The following is a 19159-nucleotide window of genomic DNA, read 5'->3' as shown; positions in this document are numbered from 1 at the left end:
TGTGGAATTTTCAGCAGTTAGGCGAGATGTACGAAACAGTCTGGTAAACAATTTGTCTTTTGGGTTTCTTGGGCACTCACTTTTAATGTGTGACACATGTATGTGCAGAGCTGAGTGTCTTCACTGCAGCTGACTTTTATTAGAATCTATTGTATCAATCCCTTAGGCTGTATGTACTCGTAGGATTGTTAACTTGTTGGTTACTAAGCAACCAGGACATGGAGGCTTTCCCATGTTAACTTCTAATAATTCCCTGTTTTGGGGTCCTTGTAAACTGTTCACCTTTACGATCAGTTTACCCATCTGTGGTTACATACATTACATTTTTGGTGTTTACGCCACAGCTGCGCCTTATAGATTGGGGTTTGGCAGATTTTTACCATCCTGCTCAGGAATACAACGTCAGGGTGGCCTCCCGCTATTTCAAAGGCCCAGAGCTGCTAGTGGATTACAAGGTATGGTACATGCTTTTAGGGATTACAAAAACTGTTTGTTTTGTTTTTTTAAATCAAATGCTAGCTCAAGTGGTGATGTTTGTGTATTTTCTCCCAAACCGATGTGTCATTTATTCCTATTTCCCAGATGTATGACTATAGTTTAGACATGTGGAGTCTTGGGTGCATGCTGGCAAGCATGATCTTTTTGAAGGAGCCATTTTTTCATGGCCAGGACAACTATGATCAGGTAACAGAACACAAGTCTAGTAATTATTATTATTATTATTATTATTATTATTATTATTATTATTATTATTATTATTATTTGTCCTTTACCATACCAACAACTTTGGGTCAACAAATAATCAGTTGTAGAAATGTCTCCATTTATAGACTGTTACCATCAAGGTTTTTATAGATACTTTTCTTTATGCAAGTTAATAATAATGGCTAATTATAGGTTTACTGAGATCTCTTTTATGCAAGAGGTAATGTTTCTTGAGAATGGAAACCTCAAAACTGCTGTTTTATTTATATATATATATATACATACATACAGCAGTAAAGCAACTTTGACCAACACCTCCAATTTCATCACATAAATACTAGACTCTAGATTGGCTACTGGATAATTAAACTCAATAGCCCGGGCCGGGGTTTCACGTACTCTCCTACTGTGCATTGCAGATGTTTACATGATTGTCAAGTAGAACATGAAGATCACGTCACATTTTATGACTAATTTATGCAGAAATTAGGAATAGACCAGGCCAATTATCAGTGCCGATATTGGGCATTTTGACGAATATCGGTATCTGCCTTTTTTCAAAATTTGACGGGCGATAAAAGGTGAAGCCAAAACCATTTTAATCTCAGGGAACTATATATTTAAAATTTCAGTTAACTTTATCGGAGATGCTGCTGACCCTGGGAACATTAAAACAAAGTAATGTGAAAGTTTAAGATTTCAGGGTTGTTTGTTTTTTTTTTATGGGGGGGGCAAGCTATGGTATTAACTTCTTTACATTTCCATTCAAATTTTAAGACATACTGATAAACTTGGGAGCTCCGTGAAAAAAAAAAAATTGCGTGGAAATTTTAAATGAACTATAGCCTAAGATAAAAAAAATAATAAAAAAATCAACATTTTGAAAAGTCTGAAAAAATTGTTCAATAAGCAATAATACTTTGAGATGTCACAACAAAGTCATGATTGGCATTTAAGAAAAAATTGACACCAATATTTTTCCCCCTTTCAGCTTCAAATATCGGTTATCGGTCTCCTTGACTACTAATAATCGGTATCGGCCCTGAAAAAAACAACGGTCTATCTAGCAGAAATCCATGTAGTAAATTCCAAAGGGTTTTCATATTATTTTTTTGCGACTGTAAATGATCATAAGCAGTAATAGGAAATGTAGGTAAAAGTCAACTTAAAAATTCCAACACTTAAATTCTGTTTTTCAGTTGGTTCGCATTGCTAAAGTTCTTGGTACTGACGAACTTTTTGGCTATCTGCACAAGTACCACATAGAATTGGACACTCACTTCAAAGACCTGCTGGGACAGTAAGTGTTGGCATGATTCTCATTTGTTAGATTTATTGTCATTGTACACTGAACAAAACTATCATACAACATTTATGTTTTTGCTCACATTTTTTGTGAGCTGGAGCTTTGTTTGGTCTTTGTGCCCTCGTTTCATTGTTGTTGTTTTTCTTGGATTTCTGTACAGCACTTTGGTTGACTGTGTTATTTTTTAAGTGCTTTATAATTAAGTTGGATTGGATTGGATTGGACGAGCTTCTACGGAGATTGTGAATAAGGACCGTGATGGTTGTCCATCCATCGAATTTTCATCCATCCATTTCCTACACCATTTATGCTTTTGAGGGTCACGGCAGGTATTGGAATCTATCCTTGCTGACTGACGACAAACTGCCATTGATGCTAGCGAACTAGCTCCCTAGCAGGAGCACCATGTGAGCTAGTTAGGGAGCTGCCCCACAATCAGATCTGTGAACTACAACACTACTGCTAGCCCTACAGGATAGTTAGTTATATGTTCTATATTTCTCCTTCAGCTTCAACAGCCATATTGCCATCATAATGTTAAGCACTTTGTGTGTTCAGGCAAACACGGAAGCCTTGGGAGCAGTTCATCCAGTCTGAGAATCAACACCTGGTGAGCCCTGAGGCTCTTGATCTGCTGGATAAGCTCCTTCGCTATGACCACCAGCAAAGACTAACTGCACTGGAGGCCATGAAGCACCCTTATTTCTGTTAGTAGCATTTTCTAGAGGTTAATCAGACTATGTGGTAACATGCAGAACATTTCAAATGTCCTCTTTTGTCCGGACATGTCCACTTTTAGACATCCTTTCCGGGCGTCTGGACGGGTGTTATAAATTCATGAAATTGTATGGTTTTCATTGTGTGTGTGGTAGGCAGAATCACCATGTTACCGCAACTGGTAGACTGCGGACTGCTCCCAAGTTCTTTGAGTAAACTTTGAGTATCATTTAAAGGGGAAGTTGATCACATTTTTTATTTTTTATTTGGGGACAAGCCCCACTTTACAAGCCCCACAAGCCATTTTTATTAATTTCAGAGCGCGGCCATTTTGCCATTTGCTGTCGACTGAAGATGACATCAATGTTGCTCAGGTCTCAGGTGACAACCAATCACAGCGCAGCTTCAGAAAACAGGTGAACTGTGATTGGTCGTTGCGGAGCAACTGTGATGTCATCTTCAGTTGACAGCAAGTGGCAAAATGCCCCCCGAGATGGATAAAAACAGTTAAATGGATGTATATAAAAAAAAATAAAAAATCTACAAATATTCATCCGAATGTCATGTTTAGACTTGTGAAGTCACATACAACATATTGTCAAGAAATGTTTAAGGTTGACTTTCTCTTTAAGTATCTCGAGGCCGTGCCGAATGTCTTCTTGGAAATGAAAATATGGTCACCCTACTGTATGCGGTTATTGTAATAACGTACAAATCTGTTTCATTGTGTGTTAACTTAAATGACTGTGTCTTTTGTCTCTTAGACCCTGTGGTAAAACAATCCAATACGAATTCCAATAGAGTATGCACAAAGACAATAAGCACCTCCATTGCATCACGATAAACAGCAGACAGGTACGTACACAGCATCACTAATATTAATACAACCTTGTGCTCTTGTCAGATAATGACAAGAGCACAAGTACACCACTTCTGCCAGGACATTGTAGCAACCAAAGTGTTGACTTAACTATAATTTAGTAATATTTTTTGTTTGTGTGTGCGTGTGTGTGTGTGTGTGTGTGTGTGCGTGTGTATGTGTGTGTGTGTGAGAGTTATAATTAAGATGGTAAATACAACACAATGGAACTTCTATGGTTCCTTTCCATGCAGCGCTGCAGCCTTTACGATTTAGTTTGACCATCCACCTGTGGATTTTCGATGTTATCTTAGACATAGCTCCAGATATCTAATCCTCAGATAATGCTGAACAATCATATTCTGCTCTTGGCACATTTGTCCAGTCTTCAGAGAGTAGCACAGCTAAGCAGTTTCCAAATTAGATCCCATTGGACGATAGCAACAAGAAGAAGAAAAATAGGGGGAACAAAAACAGATTGTCCACGATTTAATGGTCTGGACCTCCTTTTCTGCTTTGTGGCCTCTGGGTGCATTGATTTCACTATCTATCATAAAGGCTTGTCAGACCTCTTAGCAGCACTAATAGTGATACGGTTCTATCCATGATAGATTATTATTCATCGAATAAGTAGTCTATTTATTCTGTCCCTCTAGGAAGAATCTGCGTTACCTCAACGAGCAAAGTTCTCTGCCTCCACGCCAACAGCCATACGGGATGGGAGCAAGATGTCAATTTTGCAGCGCTCACCAGATTCATGCAACATCGCTGCTTAGAGTCAACAGTAAAGACTGAGACAAAACCTTAATTTCCCCATTCCATCCCTCTCGACTTTTTGAGCAAATGACTGTTCGATGAGGACGAAGCTGGTATTTATGCTACAAGCCTTTGCCTGTCATCTGCTGTGCCGAGATTTAGTTCTAATGTTAGCACTGAAAGCTCTTTTCTGCTATAAAGAGAACAATATGCTGAAAGAGATTAAACCAATTTTATGTAAACATTTGTGTTGGGATAGTCCTCAGACAGTAGTCTTGTGTCTTTTGAGGCTTCTTCCATTGATTCATAATGACACTAGTGTACTATTAATTTGATTTAAAAAAAATAAAATAACAAAAATATTTTCGTCAACACACGTTTTTCACCGGACTAAAACTAGACTAGACTAAAACCCTCATTAATAAACAATAACTGGCACTAAATCAGTATTAATTTTTGGCGACGAATGAAGACGATATGAAAATGATCTTCACTTAATAAAAACTGGACTAAAATCTAAAGACATTTTAGTTCATGAACAAAAAACGAAGCGAAAATTATATGATTTTGTAAAATCGTGTCACTGCTAATCTGTCACTGTGACACTGTCATGAGACCCACACTTTTCAAATCTGCAGCGAGCGAGTGCAACATGTACAAACACATGGGACAGGACAGGACAGGAGGTGGTTTCACGGTGAAAGGTAAAAAAAAATTAAAACATTAATCCAACAGCTATTACGTTCCAACAAGAATGTCAATCTGGCCGCTAACTAATGCTGGCTAATTTACTAGCTCATAGCATGGAGCCATAGTAGCCACTTGTTGATATACCGGTACTGTAATTGTGTGTCAACTGTCAAGTTGTTTTGCATCAAATAGATGAGAGAAAATTTTATGTGAAATAGTTTTAGATCTGAAATATTCAACATTTATTTGCTGACCCCCAAAAATATACAGTGGTTAAACACTTGTCCTGACTAAAACGTTGAGTTTTTGTTGACTAAAGCTAGATGAATAAAATTAAATTTTTTGGGGACTAAAATAAAGACAAAAATGCTAGATTTATAGTTGACTAAAAATAGACAAAAAAACGGACTAACTGTGATTAAAAACTATCAAGCGAAATTAAAACTGCGCTAAAACAGGCAAAATTTTTAAACGGCTGATAAAATTAACACTACACTAGCATCATCATCGTAAAGCCACTACGAAACAGTCTTTATATATCCAACACAAGATCTGTGGTACATAAAACGTACGACGTGGAATTACGAGTCGCTGGAAATCAAATCACTATGTTTGTTGTGACTTAGATGTTTTGATTATCACAGAAACTTAACCCGCGGAAATGCAATGCTAGCATGCAGCTAGCCGGCCCCTGTCGTTAAAAAGTGGGAGGCATATATACAAACTTAACACGTTACAGAAGTGTTAGCTATCCAGGGAAATTCTCTAGTAGATGTTTATTTTTGTAATAAATACACAGGACATTTAAGTTTGATTTCCATGTTGTTGATAAGAAAGTGTGTGGTAGAGGTTGATATGAGGTGGGGACAGCACAATAATACATACAGCAACCACCAAAATTACTGGCACATCGGTTTAGATGTGTTAAAAGCCTTATTTTTTTAATTAATTATGAAGAGCACTGTAGTTTCAAATGTCGATTGTTCGAACCCCCCAAAAAAGTTGACCTGAGATATATGAAATCCAAAGTGTCATTAAAAGTACAAAGCAGCGAGAACACGACTGCCCTTCCCAACCTAGAAGTACATGAACACATTGCAGGGGCTACATGGAAACATTTCATAATTTATTTTCTAGATTAATAAGATGTGGCACAGCCACATCAAAATAACAACAGTCGATTGTCAACTCAAGTGTCTCATTAAAGCTCTGACGACTGATGAAAAGAAAGTCAAACTTCTGTAGTGGGTCTGAATATTATTCTTGTTTAGTGTTACGTTACTGATATATGTTTAAATGCCTGCTTTTTTTTCTTGGGGTAATAATATATAACAAAATGTTTTTTTCCTTTGTTTTGATTGATTCACATTTTTTATTAATATTACTTATTGTCAAGGTAACATTTATTTTTTATGTTTGAGTTAAAAACAACCCATGCCTAATAAATGTTTTAAAAGAACAAAACACATGTGTTACATTCTACTTTTGGAGAATCATGAACATGTATGAATGATGGGAATACATACTCATGGCATTGTAGTTCTGAAGATGAATGGATATTGTTCATCTCACTGTGTAAAAATGTCATCAACCCTCTCATCTACAGTTTCCCTCGAGTGTTGAACATGGAGCTTTTATCGCTGTGTAGCGAGAATCACATCACGGTATCTTATTGATAAGAACACCAAAAACAATGTTAAGACAAACATCCGCTAAATAACACTGAATATCCTCCCTGAGGCCACTGGCACTTGATTTCTAAGATTCATGACCTCTCAGGATTTGAACTCATTCGCTGCCATTGACGGCTATAGACGTCAAAAATTCATTTGAACTATTTATATTTTCTATTTAACATTTTTTCCACTTTTGTTAAAAATAGTATGAAAACCTAGAAAAAAATGTTTTTATTGTACATTTAAAAGATATAAAATTCGCGATTAATCACGAGTTAACTATTGAAGTCATGCGATTAATTACAATTAAAAAAAAAAATCACCTGACACGATTTTAAAAAGATACGAAAATTAGGGGCATCAGGCGATTAAATTTTTTAAGCAGAATTAATCGCATGACTTCACTAGGTTTTTTTTTTTTTTTTTTTTTTTACATCTGTTCTAAACGTACAATTAAAAAAATCTAGGTTTTCATACTCTTGTTAACAAAAGTGGGGGAATTTTTTTAAACTAATGGAAATTGTTCAAATGAATCTATAGCCATCAATGGCAGTGAATGAGTTAAATTGTGTCCTTTTTAAATGCTAAAAATGATCAAAGGCAACAAACAAAAGAAATGAATCAAATCGATATATATATATATATATATAAAAAAAATAAAAAAATGTAAAGCTAATGACTGTAACATTCCATTTGAGTCCATTAACACAAATGCATAAATACATGATGTGATTGTTGAAATCAATTTGCAGCAGTGTCATTGGTTTCAATGATAATTAATTTGACATTTATCTGATATTAGTAATGGAGCATACTGAGGTGAAATCATAGTGAGTGAAGGTGAGTGAGAGCTAGGCTGTGCGTAAAAGCCTTACATACTGCACATGCAATGGACTGTGAGTGTACACTAGAGGTGCTAGTGTGGATGTCCCTTTTGTTTGGATCATTCAAGTTTAAAAAAAAATGCTCAGAGCATTGCTAATACTGAATAATTTCAGTCCCATTCTGGCCACCGCACGGCAGCAGCGTCCGCGGAGACCTCCAGCGGCTTCTCCGACTTCAGATGGTGCGAGGAGTTCATGGAAGCAGTTGCTGCAGCTTTGAATCGTCCACTTTGTTCACTGCGACTATGTGATCAAGATGTTGAAGGTAGCGGTCCTGGTCTCGCATGAAATGTGGGATTCTGACGGCGTCCATCACTGCCAAGTGTCGCAGCTTCTCCACATCTTCATAGGACACCTGCACCCAACACACCCAATAAAAAAAATATGTTTGTTTGCATTTATGTTTATGATTTATGTTCTTTGGCTCTGTCTCTTTCCCTTTACTTTGTGTCTGTTCTCGCCATGGGTGAATAAAGCTATATCAGAGCATCAAGGTCGGGGAGTTTTACTTTGAAGGTTTCTTGGCCCAGCTTTTTCTTTTCTTTTCAAGGCATTACGCCAGGAAGCAGTGACAGCTCTAACCAGGCAAACCATTTACTAATTCTCTCTCTCTCGTTCTGTTCTTCTCCCTCCCCAATGCTCCTGCTCACAGAGCATGGCTCGATCCACCACAGCCAGTTCTTTGTTTTTGTATATTTAACCCCCCTTTTTTTTTTACTTGTATTGCAATTAACCCTGTCCCATACTGTTTCATGCCTGTCTGATTAGCTTGGTAAAAAAAAAAATGTGTGCAAGAGTGAGAGAGATTTAAAAGAGAAAAGGTAATAATTCTCAAATAAAATGAGAAAGTGTTGATGCACAGCGCAGACCTTTCCTAAGGAAGTCAACATCTTGAAGTCAATGTTCCTTCGATGTCGAAGTAGCCGCAGGATCCCGTCTAAATAAACCTGGTCTTTACTAAAGCAGCCTGCAAAAGTAAAACGCATCCAGGGTGGATAAACAAACAAGGCCTTAGAATGGTTACAAATTCATGATTGTCTAACTTGCTTAATTTCTGTCAGTCAGTAAGTAGGCTTTCTAAAAATGTATATTTTATTGATTGATTTATACAGTGTCTAGAGTCCGGTGCTTGTTTGCTCTATTGCTGTAATCTGATTTACTGATTTAAGATTACAGCAGATTTATTTGGTAGGATTCTGTTAAATTGTCATATTGAAAGCTTTAAATAGTCAACAACTTGAAATAGATGAGCAAGTATTTTTCATATTAATTCATGGTTCACTTGCCTTTATTTTAGCATTAACCTAACCTATTTGATTTTTTTATATATATATAAATATTATATGTTATATGCAATACAGAATAATTGTTGCTTTTCTTCATTTAAAAAAATACATGAGAAAAGGACCATGACAAAAACAATTAAACAATTAAAATTCAACCGCAATGTTTAGGAAAGAAAGAAAAAAGCTTATTAAATTATTTTTCAAAATACTAGAAAACACAATAGTATGTTAAAAAATTTTTTTTAAAGGCAAACTATGTGTATGTAATTGCAAGTACATGCGTGCATTTACCGGGTTGCGAAGTGTCCGTCTGCCCTCTCTTGGCCCGCAGGCAGTATTCCCAGCGGACGTCTGGATGCTCAACAAAGCGTCCAACGTGACTGAAGAGCTGGCTGAAGCTCATGCTGCCAGCATGGAAAACCGTATAGTACAGCAGAGCCGCGCGCCACAGGTACGGCTGCCTCCGCAGCAAGACGCTGTGCAGGCTGGCCAGCCCCTCCTCAGTGGGGTTGGCTGGTTTGAGGTCAAACTGCTTTCTGCCCTCCGCTGTGGCCCACGGCTGAAGACTGTTGTTGACTCCCCGCAGATAATGAGTGCCTGACAAGCACCAGAAACAAACATCAAGAAAGAGGTTGGTCTTCAATACGGGTCATAATTAGAAGAGCACACAAAACCAAACAATAACGGCAGGTGATGGAAGATTAATTTCTCTTATCTTGGCAAGGACTAGAATGTAATTGCCAAAAATATGGCTCGTTGTAATCTTGTGGTTTCTATTGTTCTATTGCAGTACTGCAGGTGGCGAAAATGTACCTTACAATGTGGTTAAAAATGTCCAAATAAGCTAAAGAATTCAGGTTTCCCACAGAAAACTAAAAAAAGCTAAAACTGCTGGTAGAGCAGAAGACCAAAAAAAGGTAAAAATTTCTAGGATTTAAAAAAAAAATATGACTATTAACACATTAAGTGTTATTATAAGCCATCTATTAAAAATACTTAAATGTTGAGTCTTACAAAAAGGCACTATGTAGGAATACGGTTTTAACAAACACCCCCAAAAAAATTAAAGTAAATAATATCATTTTTTTTCACGATAGTAAAGAACACAAATGTATTCAATTAGATTAATCAAAAATTAAAATAGAGACTATCCGAGGCTGGGAGCAAACAAATAAAGTACTATAATAAATAATAAAATAATAATAATAAATATTCTTAATAAATCAAAAAATAAATAACATAATAGTAAAATAATAATAAAATAAACTATTCATACTCACACGTTCACAAATGGACAATTCAGAATCCTAAATTTGCTTAACCTCAATCAGCCTGTTTGTGGAATGAGGGAGTTTGTGAAAGGTTGCCACGGAAACGCTGCAGCGCACCATTGACAAACAAATGCCCGCACACCCAGACTTTATGATAGCGGCAGGAGACTTTCACCATGCAAACTTGATAGTCGGTGCTATCTGGGTTTTTCAAGAATGTCTAACCAGAGTAAACAACACAGACCAGGTCTGCAAAAACAAACCAGATGCCAACAAAGCCACCATATTGGTTTATGTGGCCGTGTCTCTCTGTCCTTTGATCCCTGCTTCTAAATAAAGCTAACATCTGTAGACACGAAAATTTGGGAGGGTTGTTAACAGTCACATAAGACATTACTGTCACTTTCCAGGGACTTAGTGGTGGCAAGACAAGAAATATATAATCTGACCACAAATACAAGGTGAGGAAAAAAATTGGAACTGATGGAAACCAGACATCCAATCATGAGTGAGTTAGCGTAAGATGACCTATTTCGTGTCTCAGCATTCCCTCCAGCCAGTGCTGACGGGCTCCGGCCAGGTTGATGGTCAGAGTGGGACGACAGCTCTCCACCATCATGACTGCCTGAGAAAGCAGCTCGTCAGAAAGACGTACCACAACCTAAAGAAACACACACACACACACACACACACACACACACGTTTATTAGCACAGTATGCATGTTTTATTTGTGAAGTGACTTTTTACCTGACTACTGTCTGTGGTGTAATTTCACAATAAGAGCATCCTGTGATGACCCACAAGGGATAAACATTCAGCAGGGGCCGGTGCCTTTAAGGGAGGGGTAGGAGAACTGGCAATGGCATCCACTCTGGTGAAAAGTTTTGTGCAGAAAGTAAGAGACATGACTTGCCTGCCTTGGTTTCCTCATCTTGCCATTTACCGCAGCAACACAATCGGTGACCCCGACATGATCGCCAGAAGGGTTGACGCCGTTGCCAGTTCTCCCACCCCTACCTTAAAAGCACAGGACCCCAGTGAATGTATTTACCTTGTGGGTGACCACAATCTGGTAGTTTAAACATTATAGACGCATTAGCTCTCTGTGTCACAAAGAGTTTTCAGTGAAAAGTTTATAAAGTTTATAAAGATAATCTTATCCTCTAGCGCAGTGATCCCCAACTGGCGGACCGCGGTCCGGACCCGGACCCCGAGACCATTTTATCCGGACCTCCAAGCATTTTTTGTTTTAAAGTACGATGATACGTTCATTCTTAACAAAAGCCATTTTTGAATAGGCGCGCACGAGGGCAGCTATGATTGAACCGGGGTCCTTTGACCGGCAGCATGCTCTTATTTACATGGGACAGGCTTTACTATGGGAAAGTGGGTGAACTATGGCGCTGTCTAAAGTTAGAAAAGTTGACTCTGAAAACCGAATCTTTAGAGATGAGTGGACCGAAACTTACGCTTTCATTTTGCCAGCAGCGAGTGCTACAAGGCCAGTGTGTCTTATATGCACGGAGTCTGTTGCTCTTGTTAAAAGCACCAATATCAAGCGGCATTACGAGACAAGACACAAAACCTTCGACGCAAATTACCCGCCAGGATCAGCGACGAGGGCACAGAAATTACATGAACTGAAAGGACAGTATGAGCGTGCAACACGGGTAATTGCACAGACGCTAACAGCACAACAACGAGCATACGAGTGTTCACTACATGTGCAGTGGATTTTGGGCAAGCACAAAAAGCCTTTTAGTGACACCCGAATGATCAAAGAGTGTATGGAGGCGATGGCAGAAACGCTATTGGAGGGAAAAGAGGGACAGCAGCTTAAACAAAAGGTCCGACAGATTCCACTATCATCCACAACTACAACAAGAAGAGCCGAGCTGCTATCCGAAGATGTGCAGTCCGAGCTCGACAGCGCCATTCAAAGTGCCCCATGCATCGCATTAGCTGCTGATGAATCAACTGACGTGAGTGACAATGCACAACTTTTGGTATATGTCAGATTCTATCATGAAGAGAGTAAAACATTTGTAGAGGACATTTTAGGCATCACAGCTTTGAAAACACACACAAGAGGAGAGACATCTATTTAGCCATAAAGGAAATGCTGACACAGAGGGGAATAAATCTAAAAAATGTTGTCTCTATCACTACTGACGGGGCACCATCCATGATGCGACGAGAAAAGGGTGCAGTTACTCGACTGAAACATCACCACCCAGAACTCTTGTCATATCACTGCATTATCCACATGGCTGTCCTCTGCTCATCAGTGTCAGAGCACTATGGAGATGCTATGAACACCATCACCAAACTAGTTAACTTTCTCAGGGCTTCATCATCTCACCAGCATCGTCTGCTGAGGGAATTAATGTCACCTGTTGCACTTTAATTGAAATACTTAATCACAATGTTAAGGTTTGTGCAAGAGCACACGTATTGCACTTCTAGGCAGTATACAAATATAAGAATAGGAGTTAGTTAATGCGCAATACATTTTTGTTACACTGTGATTTACATTCAAATATATTTGCACTAAAATGAATGAAAGAGAGTATGTTTAACAAGTTGTATTATTGTCAATGTAACAGCACGTTTGCAATTTAATAAAAGAACAGAAAAATGAATTATCGTCTGAATGTTGTTGCATGTTCGGACCCTGGTCTACTAGGCTGATGGAGTTACTGGACCTCTTGCCGGTTTAGTTGGGGACCCCTGCTCTAGCGGTTGCAGCCTCGACAAGGCTCAGTGTACAATCTGTCATATGCGCCCTAGACTTTCTGTGGTTTAGTTGGTAGCTTATGACATATTTTAGTGGGCAAGCATTCTTGGTTTAAATTGGGCATTTTTTTCAGTTTTGTTTTGTCAAAATAACAATCAGGTATTTGCTGTTGCAGATCATCTTACATGGATGCCAAAGGCTTGCAAGAATCATCCTGACTGCTTTTGCAATATACAGACGCTCCCCTACTTACGAACATTCGAGTTACGAACAACGGTACATACGAACATGTCTGCGCGCATGTCAAAAAATGTTCGGAAAGAGATGCTGTAAGTTAGATTTTTTATTGCGCACCTTTTTCCGAGTACTGTAGTGCTTCTTTCCGCCGCTAATACCGACGCTTGGCGCTGTGAGAGCTCACCCAGCATTGGAGGCTCAGCAACGTGTCGAGGAGGAGGAAGAAGAAGAAACGCCTGTCGCTCATAGATAAAGCCATCGCACTCTTCGAGCAGCAAGACCCAAATATTGAACGTTGCACAAAGGTTGCAAATCAATTGAATGATGCCATACAGTGCTACCGCATCATTTATGATGAAAAAAGAAGAAAACTGTGCAATCGTAGTTAGATCGCTTCTTTCGGCCAGTTTCTAGTAAATCCTCCAAGGAAGATACTCATCAACCCTCATCTTCTTCTCCGCGACCCTCAACTTCTTCCTACATTGAAGTTACGGAGGAGAAAGTAACTTTTGAAGCCCATTCCAGTGACGACGAAGAACCTCTCATGATATAAAATCCTCCTCTTCCTCCTCCTCCTCCTCCATCAAATCCTTAAGCATCGAGTACATCTTCCAAAAGTAAGTTAAACTTCATTTTATTTATCTTATTACGTACATGTACATACTGTGTGTGTCTCTCGCTCTCCCTCTCTAACATACGTAGTACAGTACTGTACGTATTCTCTTTAAACATAAATTATAATACAAAATATAGCACTGAAGCAACTTACGAACAAATTCACCTTACGAACGATCACTCGGAACGTAACTCGTTCGTAAGTTGGGGAGCGTCTGTATGGGGAAAGTATAGATCGTCTAATCAAAAGCATAAAATAACCCTGAGAGTAAAACATCTCTCTAAAGACTTTTTTTTTTTAAATCAACCTAAAGGGTTTATCCTGGCTCAAATTGAGGCAGAGGTTGTCATGAGTGGGGTCAGCTGTTTCTGCTTCCCTTTCAGTTACCGGGGAAACAGCTGGAGGGCGGAGCCCGCGAAACACACCTGCTGCTCATCAATCCATCAGGCCAGGATAAAAGCCTGCCAGGAGCAGCAAGAAGTGTCGGGTTATTACTCACTTGACCCGACTGGTAGCGCGTATTCAAGAATCAACTGCTGATCCCTATGACTTGCTTTTTGTCCGCCCTCGAGCGTGAGTTTTGTGTTTGCTTTTTGTCTGCCCTCGAGCGTGATTTTGTGTTTGTTTTTTGTCCGCCCTCGAGCGTGATTTTTGTGTTTGCTTTTTGTCCGCCCTCGAGCGTGATTTTTGTGTTTGATTTTTGTCCGCCCTCGAGCGTGATTTTTGTGTTGGTACGTTTTGGTGGATTAAAACTATGTTATCCACATCCCTGCCGTGGCTCTCCTACTTTCCTGCATTTGGGTCCTCCACTCACACACCGTAACAGAGGTGGTATCATCCTGACTATGATGGGTGACTTTACTACCAATACCAGTCTTATTTTAAGGTATGGGTACTCACGGCGGTGACCGATACATTTTAAGATCAGGGACAGGAAATTATATGAATACAAAGTTGCCATTAATTTCATGCAATTTTAAAGAAAAATTCTATATTGGGATATATATATGTCTTTCTTTAAAATCATCTGTCATTTATGGGTTGGGAATTTTATTTACTAATGGTATCGGTATTTGGTATCAGTAGCGGTGACTACTCAAGAGTTGCGTATCGGTCAGGAAAAAAGGATATCGGAAATCTCTAATTCCTGACCATGCGCCATGACGTGCACGTATTCTGTTAATTCAACTGACTCACTTTCATTTTTTACAGGCAACATATAATAATTCCATGTTTCAATAATAAAAATAATAGTTCCAATAAGAATATGACTATTATCATGTTAAAGCATTCATTATCAGTCACTCAGGCTGGAGGTGGCGAGCAAATAAGGTGGAGGTGACTGCATCTGAATTTTTTACACAGGAAAACCCTGACCTATTAAGCAAGTAATAAGTGATCTGTTATCTTCATTATTGTATGTCAAGTAAATACAAATACTCTTGTACCCCTACACTGTTTTAACATGCCTTGCCTTACAACTGTAAAAAATAAAAAATTAATAAAATAAAAAAACTTTTTGTCCCAAAAATGGTTTACTTGCACTAAAAAGAAAAAAAGTCATCCCCCAAATCAGGAGCATAAAGGGAAAAATTGAAGCGCAATTTGGATTTATTTATTATCTATTTATTTATCTATTTGTCTATTATCTATTTATTTTTTCATTTGTATTCTATTATCTATTTATTTGTCTACTACACACAAAAAAATAAAAACTATGAAGTCCACATCGTGTTGAGGAAATAGTCATGGCAAAAAAAAAAAAGGCAGGAAATCATGTTTTCAGATTTTCATCACAACTGCAAGACATAATAATTATCAAGTATCAGAACTCGATATTGATGAGTACTTGAGTTCATACTCGGTCTCAAAAAATGCCCCTAATGCTCTTAAAAACATCGCTAGACGTAAAAAAAAAAAGTGCACATAAATGTTATGTTAAATGTTGTCACGAGTTTGGTTTTATGGAAACCAACATGCTGTGGGAAAATACAGTATGTATTTTTCATGTCTGATTATTATGGTAAGAGTTTTATACATTTCAATAGCAGTTAATCCTTTACTTGAAAAAAACTTTGGATTTGTGACATCTTTACACTTACCTCACCCACACAGCCTTCCTTTTGCAAATATTTCCGCACAGTGGCCCACACCTGACTCTTTGGAAGCACAGCGCCGCCTGTGACCTCCTCAAAAGTCTCATAGGAGCCAAACTTCTGCAGGACGCACTGCATGATTCCAATAGCCTGCAGTCACACGGAAACAGCGGATTTACACGGTCACGATTGATAACAAGTCTTAGCTATTCATTCGTTTCAAAGATTGTGATGTACCTGCTCGAGGAAGAGGCCAGAGCCCTCGCTGTACTTGTCTTGCACGGACTTGGGGTCCAGCTGAGCGTACTCAAACTGAGGCTCATACTTGTAGTCCGACTGGAAGAACTTTTGCTTCTCCTGCTCAAGGTTGAGAGGCCTGAGAGCAACAAGCAGACATGGCTTGGGGGAGGGCAACAATGTGCTGCTTGGCACGCCCTTCGCGATGTGCGGTAGCGAGGTAGCGGGTCGCATTTGCCCCTTTTTAGCACGCAGGCCCAGGGATTGGTTGACTGAGCATGTGCTCCCACTGCGGCGCATCCAGGCACCGTCACCCAGGCTGAGGCTAGTCAGGCTGCGAACGGGCGGCGACGGGGCAGCCGACCCACTGCGCCAGGGTGGCTGCATAAATTGCCTGTCTGCCATCTGCTCCTGAGACCGTCGCAGGCGCTGATGCGTTATATCCAGGCTGATGGGGCGACGGACAGGAGCCGCTTTTGACGCTAACTTACTCCCTCCCACCTGCTCGGTGTCGTTCTGAACCAGGAAGCCGTTTGCTGGTGCCTTGGCTTGCTTGGAAACATTGCGCCTTCCAGCCTGAGGTCTCAGCCTGGTTTTCGTGCTGCCGCTGGCTTTGACGGCTTTGGACTTGTCCAGTTCCAACAGGTCCCGGCTGCCTTCAGCGTGGTCACCTTCGACATGATCCATGAAAACTTCGCCTAAGTCCAACACCATCACCACAGCCTCACTCGGGCTAGGCGAGACACAACAGAGAGATTTGTGGTGACATTTTACGTGTGAAAGTGCAAAACCTATTGATGAGAGGATGAAGTCAGTATGTGTCAGTAATGTATGTGTCAGTAATGTATGTGTCGCGGATGCAGTGGAGGGGGACCCCACACATTTCTATCGTCATGAAAACAAATGAATTCCTATTTAACATGCCATTATTTTTCCGTAATGCCTTTGAACACTCTTTCAGATCAACAACAATTTATTGGAATCAGACATCTTTTTTGTTTACATTTTCCTCAAACTCTTTGACATTGGAACTTGGAGAATCCAAATGGGATATATCCAACTTCCCACCTTCCTCGAATGTAGCATGAGACTTGAATATATAGTATCATTATCTGTCCTACACTAACACTACGGTAAGTATTTTAGCTTGTTTGCTAAGCAAATTCTTTTCATGCTAGAAACAAACCCAATCCTTAGTTTTAGCTCAGAATTTGCGCTGACTGCTTCACACTACAATATAAAGAGCACTTGTGAGTTACGCATCATAAAGCGTGTGATTGATGCAATATATGTTAAATCCAAATTTTGAAATATGTTTGGTAAGCAAGTGATAGACTTTTCACCTATCTGATCAGCTATATCATATTGTCTTGTTCATATCTATATTTTAGCTATTATTTATGTTGTTGGGTATAAGCACATGTACACGTTCAAGTTAAGAACAAGTGTATTTTTTGCATTTTTTGATCATCATGTTCAAACTTCTTATTTATGAGAGTTATACTGAACAAAAATATAAATGCAACCCTTTTTTGTGCCCACTTTTTATGAGCTGACCCCAAAGATTTAATATAGTTTTCTAAGTACACACCATAGACTATTTCTTCCAAATATTCATAAGATAAAACAAGATCCTGATGATTATTGCACAGGTGTCCCTTCAGCTCTCCACAATAAAAGGTCACTTTGAAAATTTGCATTTTACTGTATTGGGAGGTACCAGTCAGTATCTTGTGTGATCACCATGTGCCTCTCGCAGTGCAACACGACACATCTCCTTTTCATAAGATTGTGCCATTCATCCAAAACTTCCAATAAGCTTGCTTGCAAAAAGACGTTTTACTACATTTTTGTCTTCAGTGTTGTCAGAGGGGGCAAAAGTACTCACATACAGTAACTGTACTTGTATATAGCTGGCCGAAGCCTCGAATGTCGCAATTTGGTAAATTCATTATTTTAGTGACATATATAAAAAAAATTAAAATAAAATAAAAAGATTGGTAAATGTACCAGTGCAACTTTTCTCTTTAGGTAAAGGTACAAAATACAGTCTTTGAAATGTGCTTAACTCAAAAAGTAAAAATATTTTTTTACGGTCAATTACAAACAATACCTATTTTGATAACTTTGATAAGTTAAGGTTTCCCTGCTGCAACGCAGCTGATTCCAATCAACAGGATCGTTACCAAGCTTATGCAGAGCGTGCTTATGAGCTGATCATATATCAGCTGTGTTGGAGAAGGGAAACATCCGAAACCTGCAGGACTCCGGCCCTCGAGGACCAAGTGTGCCCACCCCTGAGCTAGGGCCATGTATAGGGAACATTTAGCTTTTCTGAATCAATTGGCAACTTGTCATAAACTCCCTGGTTGACATGTCTCCTCTTGCTATCCCTATTTATTTCCACCATACAAGTCCCCAACATCTCATTCAATCAATTCATATCTCAAAATCAAGTTGCCTTTACCTCTCTCTATTTAAACTACTTCTTTTGACAGTGTCATCATTCATGGTGATTGGAAAATTAATGAGTGTAATGTATACAAATGTTTACAAACGTAGGGAGTATGAGTAAGAAGTCGTCTGATAAACAATGCTCAAGTACAGATACATGAAAAATCTACTTAGGTACAGTAATGAATTTGTACTTCGTTACTTCCCACCACTGCTGGGTAAAATCTCCACAGAAACCAAAATCTGATACCTCCCAATAACATTACCTATATTATGTTACATATACATTCAACTAATTCAAAGAAAACACAATTTTGAATCAAATGTTCAATACAAACACATGGAATAAATAGTCTATACTGATTCTCGAGCTACTACAAACAAATGATCTCACCATCAGCATTCCCTCCACAAACTACTACGAACCAAAGCGCTGCGGGATGTTTTCCATTCTTCCCCGCGGTTCACTCGCATATGACGGCCGCAGCTCCTCAGCACCACATAGCTGACTGGTTCTGGGGAAGGTGAGAACAGAAGCAATGCGAATAACGGTCCGGTGCGTCAAGCGGGCCTGAGGCGCCTGCCTGGACCGGCCAGGAAGCGGCGGTGGTGTTGGAACATATGACGTCGC

General features: G+C 39.1%; 2 protein-coding genes across 2 annotated transcripts in view; one reads left to right on the top strand and one right to left on the bottom strand.

Annotated features, from left to right (window-relative positions):
- Nucleotides 1–6497, top strand: part of LOC144050126 (casein kinase II subunit alpha'-like) — a 17532-nt gene extending 11035 nt beyond the window's left edge. Inside the window, exons 8-13 of the mRNA XM_077563120.1 lie at nucleotides 345–455; nucleotides 583–684; nucleotides 1905–2005; nucleotides 2570–2718; nucleotides 3493–3583; nucleotides 4244–6497. Of these exons, the coding sequence (XP_077419246.1) occupies nucleotides 345–455; nucleotides 583–684; nucleotides 1905–2005; nucleotides 2570–2718; nucleotides 3493–3572 (543 nt within the window). The 3' untranslated portion in view covers nucleotides 3573–3583; nucleotides 4244–6497. The remainder of the gene's footprint in view (nucleotides 1–344; nucleotides 456–582; nucleotides 685–1904; nucleotides 2006–2569; nucleotides 2719–3492; nucleotides 3584–4243) is intronic.
- On the bottom strand, nucleotides 6147–19159 carry kiaa0895l. The gene is made up of 7 exons (XM_077563119.1): nucleotides 18923–19159; nucleotides 16075–16807; nucleotides 15844–15987; nucleotides 10679–10811; nucleotides 9171–9476; nucleotides 8463–8560; nucleotides 6147–7948 (listed from the first exon to the last, which is right to left on the bottom strand). The coding sequence occupies exons 2-7, from the start codon at nucleotides 16786–16788 to the stop codon at nucleotides 7787–7789; spliced, it is 1557 nt and encodes a 518-aa protein (XP_077419245.1). The 5' UTR covers nucleotides 16789–16807; nucleotides 18923–19159; the 3' UTR covers nucleotides 6147–7786.

The sequence above is a fragment of the Vanacampus margaritifer genome, chromosome 4 (assembly GCF_051991255.1).
Source record: "Vanacampus margaritifer isolate UIUO_Vmar chromosome 4, RoL_Vmar_1.0, whole genome shotgun sequence".
Taxonomy (NCBI): domain Eukaryota; kingdom Metazoa; phylum Chordata; class Actinopteri; order Syngnathiformes; family Syngnathidae; genus Vanacampus; species Vanacampus margaritifer.
Note: the sequence above shows the minus strand (reverse complement) of the source record. Positions and strands in the feature narration are given on the sequence as shown.

What these genes read in the sequence shown, in the direction of transcription:
- kiaa0895l (XM_077563119.1), bottom strand. Translation starts at nt 16,788, where the DNA reads ATGGTGTTGGACTTAGGCGAAGTTTTCATGGATCATGTCGAAGGTGAC. An exon ending in GACGGACACTTCGCAACCCG is followed by an intron (nt 8,561 to 9,170) that starts GTAAATGCACGC and finishes TTACTTTTGCAG; the next exon opens with GCTGCTTTAGTAAAGACCAG. An exon ending in TGTTGACTTCCTTAGGAAAG is followed by an intron (nt 7,949 to 8,462) that starts GTCTGCGCTGTG and finishes TGTTGGGTGCAG; the next exon opens with GTGTCCTATGAAGATGTGGA.